The sequence below is a fragment of the Poromitra crassiceps genome, assembly GCF_964638095.1.
Source record: "Poromitra crassiceps genome assembly, chromosome: 4".
NCBI classification, from domain to species: Eukaryota; Metazoa; Chordata; class Actinopteri; order Beryciformes; family Melamphaidae; genus Poromitra; species Poromitra crassiceps.
In genome coordinates this window covers 36,477,835-36,490,507 of record NC_139626.1, presented here as the reverse complement: position 1 = coordinate 36,490,507, position 12,673 = coordinate 36,477,835, and the positions used below count along the sequence as shown (strand labels likewise).

General features: G+C 43.2%; 1 protein-coding gene across 1 annotated transcript in view; it reads right to left on the bottom strand.

The window, feature by feature from the left end:
* lef1 (lymphoid enhancer-binding factor 1) overlaps positions 1 to 10,804 on the bottom strand; it is a 68,512-nt gene extending 57,708 nt beyond the window's left edge. The window contains exons 1-3 of the mRNA XM_083634588.1: positions 10,167 to 10,804; positions 7,964 to 8,030; positions 4,240 to 4,370 (exon numbers count right to left, since the gene is read on the bottom strand). Coding sequence (XP_083490714.1) covers positions 4,240 to 4,370; positions 7,964 to 8,030; positions 10,167 to 10,373 — 405 coding nt within the window. The 5' untranslated portion in view covers positions 10,374 to 10,804. The remainder of the gene's footprint in view (positions 1 to 4,239; positions 4,371 to 7,963; positions 8,031 to 10,166) is intronic.
* Positions 10,805 to 12,673: the final 1,869 nt, after the last annotated feature.

Here is a 12,673-nt window from a genome sequence, read left to right as displayed (position 1 = left end):
TGAGAGCGGCCGCGCACCGGCAGCAGCACACAGAGAGCGGAGAGCGATTTGCAAAATAGATCATAGGTGAAACACACTTTGAAACACCTCAGAAAGGCCAGAATCAACATCTGCCCATCGCCCACGCATTCCCCGGCCCATCTTGACTCGCACAAGGAGCGTCCGCACGCAGGCAAGCAGGCAGGCAGGCACACAGGCAGGCAGCAGCAAAAGCGCTTCTGACACGCCCGCTGTACAGCCAGGAGGAAGGAGGAGAAGACACACGGAGGGAGGAGTTTGAATGAGAGGGGTGTTTCCTGTTGTTATGGAGGAAATTACTGTTCAAAACTATTGTTTAGAATGTCTGACGGTCTTACTGATGCCAAAAATGAATGGTTAAAGTGACTGTTTCACAAAAAGCCATTTATCTCTGAATAAATTTCCAGACGCTGAAACCATGCTGTACTCAACGGCTAATATCTACATAACTACTAACTCTGCAAACTAACTCTTTTAGACAGAGAAAGCACACATTCTATTAGTTATTTTTAGATAATTGCTGTTCATGAATTCTTAACAGAAAAGAATCCTCGGCTGTTCTAAAATGAGCCAGAATCGTCAAAAACACCCCTGGCACAACTTACCTACAGGAATGAAAACATGGCTGGCATTCAATGTGTTAATAAACAGGCTAAAATATGATGCTGTGTGTGGTAGTTGAAACATAGTTTCAAGTTGACGTTTATTTATGTTTGTAGTTGAAACAAAAACAAATACTGTAGGCTACATGAATGGAAATGTTTGATCATTAATATCTACTTTTAGAAATTATATAGGCTGAAATCAAATCACTGTGCATAATTGTGAAAGTGTCTTTATTGACAGATGAAAAGGCTGTTATTTACCCTTTGTCACCACCTGGTGAGTAAATATATGTGCAACTAAAACCATTAAAATTGACAACAGGTCTGCAACTTTTTTTACCCGTGTATCTACTTGGCTGGTTGGGAACCCCTGTGTTACATAACTGGACATGTAATTCAGGGTACAGATCAAAAAACATTTTGAAACATATTGAAATCGATCAAATCGGAATCGAATCAAATCGAAATGAATCGATTCGCAACCTTGTGAATCGGAATCGAATCGATTCTTGAAATTTGAACCAATACCCAGCTCTAATTAAAAATAGCAACCCGAGTGGAGCCATTCACACTGAAATCAACCCGGGTCTGACCCTGGTCCGCCAAGCCGACCCGGGTCAACCCTTTCAGGCAGAACATCAACCTGTCCTGGGAATAACCCCGGTCCGACCTCTGTGTGAAAGGGGTATATGTGATGATCTGGTCAAACTACATTTGGCTAAGTAGCTGCCAGCTCTAGACTCCAGCTAAACCTAATTCCTTTAAAGAGCACATGAAACATTTGCTCATATGACTCTATCATATGGCTGTACAGTCACCCTAGTGACATCATCTAGCGGCACCCTAGTTGGCGAAAAGGTGAAATGTTATTCATCTTTCTAGCAAATCTAGGTACATTTCAGACTTGAAAGCAGTGTCCTGTCTTGTCTGAGGTGAAATGCAAATGAACTAGAGTCACAGGATCAAATGTTTGATGTCCTCTTGAATGCCGTTCCTTTAAGAGGAGAAACTATAAAGATGAATGATGTTGGCTCTTCAACAATTCCCGACTAACGAGACTAACGAGACTAACGAGACGTTTTGTATCCACGCATCAACTTCCCTGCAGATTCGACATCTCATAAACACCTAGAGCTTTACGGAATCACCTGCGCATTGACGTCGTCGAGACACACCGCTCTTAATGGCGGCCCACGTGCTGCGTTAAACAGACATCAAGCTTCTGCGCGACTTTACACAACGGCCTTTCTTCACACCAAACTCTCAGCTCATCAGCTCGCTAGAAGAACCCCTCAAATCTGCTGACAATCAGCAACTCCCAACAGCTCCGGCGTGGCTGGGCGGCATGTGCAGGAATGTCATGGTCAATGGAAATCAATCTAAACTGCTGGGATTGGGGGGCGGCGGTGGGGGGCGGGGGGATGGAAGAGAATGAAAGAGAGAATGTGCCTTTGATCTGGGTGAAAACTGATCCCAGGCCTGCAGATACTGTGGCTGCGGTGGCCAGCAGCAGAGGCAGCAGCGAGCCTGACATCCAGGGAGAAAGCTCCGGGACTCATGTGCCGTGATCCCCCTCCACCAAGCCCCGGCTCTTTTGATTGGATAAGTGAGAGAAACGTATATAAAAATGACTACCGTTTTATTGAAGACAGGGCGAGGGAGAAAATTGGGTGAAAGAAAAGCAGCCGCGGTGAATGAAATGAAAGAGAGTCTTTAAAAGTTTTGGCAGCGAGTAAGCTGCCTAACTGCCCGGGCCTCATTCATCTGCATTGAGGGGCAATTTCCTCCAGGACGGTCAGCTGGTCGCCATACAGATCTCCACACGTTTGTCGCTGCCGACAATGGAATAGACGATGAAATTCGCAAGAAAATAAGGCCTAAAAAAAATAATTTGGAAAACAGCACACACACCTCGCAAACGTTTCTATTTGTAAAGTTGAGAGGGCAAATCACAAGGCAATCTGCCTGGAGTTTTCTCCACTATGTCGCATACTTTCACTCTCTGCAACTTTGGCAAAGGGGAGGCAATGCAATTTGAACATCATTCCCTGATAGAGTTGCGTCTGCCCCCAACAATAATCACATCTGTTTCTGAAAGCTGATCATAATAATTACACAGAACTCACATGTCACCAGTGTGCCCTGATGAAACCGACAAATACCGTAGGCATAAAGAAGCCAGAGTCTTTAGTTCTGCGACACCGTGCGCGGGTGTCTCTCCACAGACTAGCGGGGCGTATGGACGGGCTTTGGGAGGCACCGAACCACAGCCAGACTGGAGGCTGGTGTCTTCCCAAGTGCAACACAGACACACGCCCGTACACAAAACAGGATTAGGGTGGACAGCTGCTAGTGTGCCCTGCGTTTTGTGTCTGTCTCGCTAGGGGAAATTAGCAAACGGGACAGACACAGGAAGCCGCCAGTGAGGGACCTGCAGCTGGCCTGAAATTAATACCGTTACGGGGACGTATGTTTGCAGCAACATGCGACGACGGCACCCCTGGACGGTCCCTGTAAACTCCTCTGCAGAGCGGCCATGTTGCTTTTAGGCCTACTCGGCTAATAAGAGGGCTTACTTTGGCCATGCAGACATGCATCACTTCAGATTTGAACAAGATGAGGAATACTATATATCTCATGTTAATCTGCTGGAAAGTATGGCAGGCATTCGCTTTCCAGGAGTCACATAATGGTTGTCAGGGCAACGGGTCACAACAGCGCTGGGTACATAGCGCTGGGCTAGCTATTGCTCCGAGACGCAACACACAACAGCAGCACGTGCGCACACACTCACATGCACATACACGCACACACACACACACACACACACACACACACACACACACACACACACACACACACACACACACACACACACACACACGAATGGGCAAGATTATTTAATATATATGAATTATATAGTGACATTGCAGTGATTTGAAGCATTACATGAGCATACTTTTTCACACCAACTTTTCTTCACAATAAACCCCATATTAACAAAATAATGAGCTAAAATGTTGTCGGTTTTGATGCCAGATTCTTGGCTTCAGGTATAAATTGTATAAATTGTTTATATTTCTTTCCTCAATAAACCTGTGATACTTTAAACCAAATGTGATGCTTGATAGTGAAATCAAAGGCATTCATTTCTTGAATTAAAATGTCTTTATTTATGTAGACTGCTCATATTAAGAGCTTTGATAACATCTAAATATGGTGTTTATATCCTTACTGTCCGACTCCTTACTGGGATGTCACGACAATAAACCCATTGCAATTTCTCAATCCATTCCTACAACGGCCCTGGATTGTGTCAGCGGGTGATTTGACTGATTCATTATATGCCGTTCCCTCTGAAAACTATTTGAGACACTAGCTCTACTTGGCTCTTGTCAACAGCTTGACTGACTGAGAGGCTGACATGTTACTGATATTTGTTTTATTTACCTGGTGTTTAGGTGCATTTTCATGTGCTTTAGTCTCAGCTTTAAGCTTATGGATTTGTTTGAATCATCAACAGCATTTCATGCACTTGAGGTTTTGCTATGGAAAAATACAGTTTGAGTTCAAGTAAGTAATGAAACAACTGGCGGAAAAAGGAGGCGATACTGACCGTTCTGACCATGGGCGGCGAGAGTGACCCGTTGTTCATGTAGGAGTCGTTGGTCATGGTGGTCATCATGATAGGGTAGCCTGGGTAGCCCGAGTACGGATGGGCTTTACCGTACATGTCTTGGTGCTTTCCTGTTCAAAGTGGGATAAGACACACACTGTACGTCAGTGTGCTGTTGACATGCGGTTCAGTTACAGCTGTCTGAAGCTCAGTACATCAACAGCTGCATAGATTAAGCCATTTGTAATTCACCAACATCAAAACCCTTCAAATCTCGATATCGGGGGTTTTAAATACAATAAAAAAATATATTATTAATGTTTTCCTAGAGGCGAGTTACAACAACAAAGCAGATCCCACAACACAAAGTCGGCCTGCCTTTTTTGGATGCGGTAATGATATCGCCGCCGATCGCTTTAACCCGTGTGTGTGTGTGTGTGTGTGTGTGTGTGTGTGTGTGCCATATTTTGCCTCTGCCCTTTGTTTGTGCCCTTTCATCCCGTCTTGGAGAGGAGGGCCGTATTATATAGAGGAACAATGGAGCCCCTCTGTGCCAATTAGCATCAATTAGAAGAACATACAGACTGTGTCAAAACAGGAGACGCCCCAACTGTTCCTCCATGTCTTTGACCTAAGAGGGGGCCTTTATGCAAGAGGCCCCAATACAGCGCCACTCACCACTCAACTGCGTAAGACAGGAGGGGCGGGGGGGGGGGGGGGGGGGTTTGTCATATAGCCTGATGGCAACATGGTGGTTGTTGTGGAGAAGGTCAGTGTTTGGTTTGAGGGGACCCTACTCAGGAGTGAAAGGGGAACAAAGAGGAGACGCACTCCTCCTCAAGGCTCGGGTCATGACCTGGGCTCCTCCTCAAGGCCCGGGTCATGACCTGGGCTCCTCCTCAAGGCCCGGGTCATGACCTGGGCTCCTCCTCAAGGCCCGGGTCATGACCTGGGCTCCTCCCCAAGGCTCTGGTCATGACCTGTGGCAACGGGGTCACAATCCAAGAGAGACCAGCGAGCTTTGTGCAGCAGCAACACGTTGCGTATGGAACTGCAACCAAAGAGCTGACACACTGGGGTAAATGGTTTATTCGATATATTTCATAATGACAAATATCAGTCAATATTTAGGGGTGTGATTTTTTTGGTATCTCACGATTTGATTCGATTCCGATTCCTGGGCCTGGGGTCACAATTCGAATCAAAATCAAATTTAGATTGAATAACGATACCCCAATTCCAAATAGGGATGCAATTTTGATAGTACGATTATAGTATGTGGAAAAATCACGGTTTCACGATTATTATGCATTAATTTATTTCACAACACTAGGGATAATTTACGCCGCAATCTCGCCCATGATGATGTGTTTACAATATTCACTCTACTGTTAGTAGAATGTCCCTTAAACTTCCACAGTACCATAATGTCCCTTTAACGTCTACACTACCATAATGTCCCTTCAACTTCCAGAGTACCATAATGTCCCTTTAACTTCCACAGTACCATAATGTCCCTTTAACTTCCACAGTACCATAATGTCCCTTTAACTTCCACACTACCATAATGTCCCTTTAACTTCCACAGTACCATATGTCCCTTTAACTTCCACACTACCATAATGTCCCTTTAACTTCCACAGCACCATAATGTCCCTTTTACTTCCACAGTACCATAATGTCCCTTTAACTTCCACAGTACCATAATGTCCCTTTAACTTCCACAGTACCATAATGTCCCTTTAACTTCCACAGTACCATAATGTCCCTTTAACTTCCACAGTACCATAATGTCCCTTTAACTTCCACAGTACCATAATGTCCCTTTAACTTCCACAGTACCATAATGTCCCTTTAACTTCCATAGTACCATAATGTCCCTTCAACTTCCAGAGTAGCATAATGTCCCTTTAACTTCCACAGTACCATAATGTCCCTTTAACTTCCACAGTACCATAATGTCCCTTTAACTTGCACAGTACCATAATGTCCCTTTAACTTGCACAGTACCATAATGTCCCTTTAACTTCTACAGTACCATAATGTCCCTTTAACTTCCACAGTACCATAATGTCCCTTTAACTTCCACAGTACCATAATGTCCCTTTAATTTCCACAGTACCACAATGTCCCTTTAACTTCCACAGTACCATAATGTCCCTTTAACTTCCACAGTACCATAATGTCCCTTTAACTTCCAGAGTACCATAATGTCCCTTTAACTTCCACAGTACCATAATGTCCCTTTAACTTCCACAGTACCATAATGTCCCTTTAACTTCCACAGTACCATAATGTCCCTTTAACTTCCACAGTACCATCATGTCCCTTTAACTTCCACAGTACCATATTGTCACTTTAACTTCCACAGTACCATATGTCCCTTTAACTTCCACAGTACCATAATGTCCATAATCTCGGTGTAGCTGAGCCCTTACGGTTACAAAACCGTGACGTCTTAAACCGCGATTAATAGGAAATCAATTAACCGATGCAGGCCTAATTCCAAAATCGTTTCTCGATTCAGTACATAGGGGGATTTCAGGATCTACTCCAGAGGATCTACTGTACTCCACTCCGCTGTGTGCTAAGAAAGGCGGTGTAGCAAATTATGGCATGAAACCTGAATAAAGTGTATAGGATTATGTTGTTGTTTTTTGGAAAGTTGTATCAACTCATTGCAATAATGTAAACACAGTACACACAAATGCAAACCGGAGACAAAAGGTAACATTTATTCATGCTAAACTTGAACGAATAAAAACGTCTTAGTATTTCTCAGTTCTCAGTGACTTCAAGAAAAATAAGTTAAAGTAGGCCTAATACAAAGAAATACAAATACATGAAAATAGAATCGATTCAGAATCGTGGAAGATAAGAATCACGATTCTTAAATGAATCGATTTTTTTGGACACCCTTAGTCAATACACTAAATGTGATTTTGAATTATTTTCTCTGGTTTCGAAGATGTTTGAATAGCAGATATGCAGCTTTTCTAAATCATGCTGTATTTACCACAGAATCATTGCCAAATTTCAAAATTAGGAAAGCTCATATTCGTCCTCTACCCTACTCTCTCTGGAGTATTTGTTTTGTTTTTCTCGTCTGCAGGCACCACCATCTACCAGGTAGGTAACAGGTAGCTGTGTCCATGAGGGTATGGCATGTTCTGACTAGATGATCTGTCTCTGAGCAGCAGAAACAGGGAGGCTGATAAGAACAGGACCAACAGTGTGACTGATCACTTCTGTATGGAGGGGGCGGCTTTTTCACCTCTGTTCTCCAGCTATAAGGAATAAATCTTTAAATCTGCTGTAGTTGATTTTTACTGGTGATCTCCTATAAAGCAGGGATTGTTACCCTTTTCATATGAAGGGCCCCTAATTTTGTACACATTAAAGCCGCGGAATGAGGAGATGTCTTGGACCCAAATTGTTAAATGATTGTTAGATATGATTTTGTCCAGAATTCCATTAATATCTGTATTGTAGGTAGATCGATGACAGTGAAATTAAGATCAACATAGTAATTAATCTATGCTCTCTAATTGTGTTAACTTCTTGAAAATGAAATAATGCTGAATTTAACAATTCAGCAATTGACTGGGGACCCCCTGGAACCCCCTCAAGGACCCCTGGTGGTAACCCAGGACCCGACGTTGAGAACCACTTCTATAAAGCATGCTGACTGAACGAGCTTTTTGCTCACGGCTGTGTCACTTACCATTGTCCGGATGGTCTCTGTGTTTTTCGTGATATGAATCTTGCGGTATTTGGGACTGTCTAGCTGCCTGTGGAAAAACATACAAATTATGGTGAATCAATTATGAAGGCCTTCAAGCACAGTTACACACACAGTCACTCTGATATGGTCAGACACTCAGCAACACTGCTGGGACCCGTGCCGTCCCTTTCGCTTGTCACCAAGCAGCACAAGCACCAACGTGCACACACACACGCACACGCACGCACACACACACGCGCACACACACACACACACACACACACACACACACACACACACACACACACACACACACACACACACACACACACACACACACACACACGCACAGTCTACAGAGGGGTGATGGAGCAGCCTGCATCAAAGCTTCAAAATAACCACTTAATTAAGCTTCATGTCCTTAAGGAGCTTAGAAATTAACTTGTTTTCAATACCATAGGTCCACTCTCATTTCCATCACTCGGTTTAAGCCCCCGTCTAAATTCAAACAAATAAACACTATGTGCTCTAGAAATTAAAAAAGCTCTGTGGAAAGTGAAATAAAATCATCCTGTGAAAGAGGAAATGGTGCAGAGCGTTTTTTCACCCCCACCCAAAAATAAATAAAAAAATCCCACATCCATTTCCTTTCTCTTTTTGGAATCCAAATTGGTAAGAAGACGACCTTTTGGAGTTCAGACCCCTCAGGATGGCTTCAAGCTGAGTCTGGGAACTCCACTGGATTCCTAATTAACATTCAGCCTCCGTCTCACGAGTCTGTATGACGTTTGTTATTATTAGCGACTGTGTACAGTCAGGAGGTACCCAAATTCCATAAGCACTGTGGTTAATGACAAATAGCCAACTATAACTTTGGGATGCGGGTGCTGGATCCTGCATCCTGAACTCCGCATAGGAGGAGAGGGACAATATCGAGGCAGAGGAAATTAAATACCAATTTTGCCAGTCATATAGCTGTGTGTGTGTGTGTGTTTGTGTGTGTGTGTGTGTGTGTGTGTGTGTGTGTGTGTCATTATTAATCAAACGCCATCTATGTCTATGTGATTATGGAATGTTAGACAGCAGTAACGAGAGTCAATCACTTAGTAATCATTTAGAAAACATAAATGTAACATTCATAATTCTTCCATTAAGGTTGTTTTATGCAAGTGACATAAACAATTGATTCAACACATTTATACATTTTCTCTCAATAGACCTCCCTCCGTCTTCATCCTGCCTCTTAATATCTTTCATTTCATGGATGAATGAAGGAAAAATTTAATAAAAACATCATTTTAAATGTGCAGAATATAAGTATCAGCCCCAAAACATGTCAATATTATTTATCAAGACTGTTAATGGACCCCTACAATAATATTAATTATCATTACAATTACAATAATATGAAAATGGTAAACCATCACATCCTAGCAACAAAATAAATTGATACCATCTCTGTGTTTAGGTTTAATTTTATGGGTTTATAATTATGTCATTTTGTTTTGTTTTAAACCACGTGTAGTATGAGCCTGTGTTTACAGCTGATAAGGGCTATAGCAAAGTAAACATGGCTATTAGCCCATTCATCACAGGCTGCTCACAAGGCCTTATTCTTACAGCTCATCATAAATGTCATGGGCCCTCCTCAATCCTAATTCCACACACAATTTCATTGAGAGAGTCTAGATGAAGTGTCTCCAAACAAGGGGATTAGCCTGGGATGTCTACATTTAACCAGCGAAGCACTTTGAATCTGCGTTTGTGCAGACCTTGGTAGACCTGGCTCTGCAAACTTTCAGTGGTGTCAGTGACATTATTGTGGGCTGCAGTGCTGGTTATTTTCCATCATAAACCAAATTTATGTTCAGTGATGCTGTGGAGGGTAAAACACACCTGAACTCATTTGACACTAATTTTAGCCTGATACTTCATAAGGGTGAAAGGGTTTGGCTACATGAAGATGTAGGGTCTTTAGGGAATTTATATTGTCATTGTCGTTTGTCTCTTGGTGGAGCAGCTGACATAAATATGAGGTAAATTAATAGCACAGATCATTAGTTATGAAACACTTTCAAGTTCATTGAAATCAGGGTCTTTAAATGAACACAACTTTTGTTGACATTGGCAGCTGATTGTCTGTGATGGGGGTCAAGTTGATACCCACCCTCACCTCTCCCCCCTCCGCAAACAGGCTACTCACATCGTGGCTGTGGCTGTGGCTGTTGGGGCTGATCTCCGACTCGTTGACCAGAGAAGACTTGATGTCTGCCAGGTCGCACTCCTCCTCCGAGTGACTGAGCTCGGCGAAGATCTGCTCTTTCTGCGGATCTCCCTCGTCTTTGAATGGGATCATCTCGTCTGTGGCACAAAGCTCCGGGTCCCCACCGTTGCCCGATAACTGTGGCATTTTTGGGGGGTAAGAGTCTGCTGTTTATTTCACGGTCCACCAAAAAGTCAAACACGAGGAAAAATTACCGAGAAAACTCCCCCAAACCGAATGGGGGAACGTCCGCCTTTGGAGTGAGGAAGCGGCGTGCAAACACTGCCTGCCAGCCGGTGTGTTTTCGAAGCAACAGGCTCGTTTCGCCTTCGTTCTCCCCGAGTATTAACGTGACACACTCTTAATTCAGACCCGAAAAATAAGCGATGTTCGGGTCAGAATGGATTACCAGCATGCACGCTTCAGCAGCGGCAGAAACCACAAAACCAAGAGTTAAAAAAATAGCATCACTAGTTTTCAATCAAACATAACGCCCACGACGGATATGGTCCAGTGAAAAGTAAGACAATGCAATAAGTGCATTTGTAAGAAAAGTGGGAAAAAAATATTTCCTGGTGTCCAGTGGTCCTCTTAAGAGTTGGGTGTCCTTGGAAGTGAAGTCAGGAAGGAAAAGGCAACAAAACAAAAACAGTGTCTGTGTGGGTAAAAGGTAGGCTATATCTATGGGCTAACTGTGATGCATGTGCAAGTCTGTAATTGGCAGGATTATGAACACAGTTAACACGTAGAGGAGGAAATCACTACTTAAATATACATCCTTGAGGCCGCCAACACTTAAAGATGGTCGCATGGAAAAGTCATAAAACAATCAAAAAAAGATATAGAGGGGAAACGCCGTGGACCGACTTCCCAACTGCTCCCACCACACTGCTTCAGAGTATAATGTAAGGAGTGTGTCTGTTTGGTAATGTAGCTCTGCTCCTGTCTTTCCCCCTCCTCCTCCTCTCTCTCTCTCTCTCCTCAGTCAGTGGGAGGAAGGAGAGATGAAAGGGAAGCGGCGCTCTGATTGACACCACACCGACTGACACTCCTGAGAGAGATTTTATACACAGCTCACAACAAATGGGCAGACAGACAGGGCGAGAGAGAAGTGATGGAGCTGACACGCTCACTGTCATGTGTTAAAAACAATACAACAAAATAAAAATATTAAAAAGTAATAATAATACCAATAATAATAATAATAATAAAAACTTGGCTGATCCCTAAAAAGTGGAATTTAATCTAGAATTGGCTATGGCAGTGGATATCGATTTCCAACGATCAGTAGCCTATCTTATTATCACAGGTAAAATAATAATCATCATTATCATCATCCTCAGGTTTTTTTAAACCGCAGGTTTAAAAATGGGGTATAAATATTGTGTGGCAATGCTTGGATTTGGCTGGAAATGGGGTTGTATCTCATTAATAATACTTTAAAAAGGATGCTAATTTGGGGAAATATTCTCATTACTTTGCATCATCAGTATGTGGGCTAAATGGTTTCAATGCTTTCTATGTTTTCTGGCAATGTGAGAGAGCTAATCTGGAATTTTAACTAAAGTAGCCTAATTATTTTTGCCTCTTTGCCTTTCAACAAAACAACACTGACTTAAAATAAAATACAGTCAATTTTCATACCACAGTGGCAACATAACGAAATGTAATATAGGTCTAACGAAACAATACAGTCAGGGGTTCTTAAACTTTTTCATGTCAAGTAAGGACCTTCAGACACATGTAAACCACAAACCCCTCTCTGATACATCTTTCATCATTGAAAGATGTTGTTCTTGTCTGTCTGTCTGTCTGTCTGTCTGTCTGTCTGTCTGTCTGTCTGTCTGTCTGTCTGTATCAGCAGCTGCAATTGAAAAAATATTTTTAAAATGGCCTATCATTGCCTAGTCTATATAAATATAAACTAATTAATACAGTGTGAAAATACAAATAAGGAAGACTGACAAACAAAACAGAAATGTTCCTAGAGTCGCAAATGTTTCGTGAGAAAAGAAACGCAAGGGAAAGAAAGTGAGTGGATGGTTCAGCATGTGGCTGGTGTGCAGTGTGTGAGAGATTGCGTGAGAATCAAAGTTGGGATGGGGAGGCAGATCTTTATAAAGCGCGGAGGTGGGGTTAGCGGGGCGGAGCCGCGGCTGCCTTTGATCTTGCGGCGGCTGGCTCTTTCATCCCCCGGCCCCTTCCTCCCCCCTCGCGCGCCCTCGCCTTTGTATGACTAAATTTGGTCCGAGTGTGGAGCCGGGCCAACATTTCCACGTGTGCGTTCATCCCAGCTGAGAGAGGGAGAGGGTGAGGGAGAGAGAGGGGGGTTAGGGGGGAGGTTGGGAAGGAGAGAGGGGGAGGGAGGGAGGGAGGGAGAGAGAGAGAGAGAGAGAGAGAAGGCAAGGGGTTCTCTTCCGGGTAAGGAAAAAAAAAGATCAAAGGCT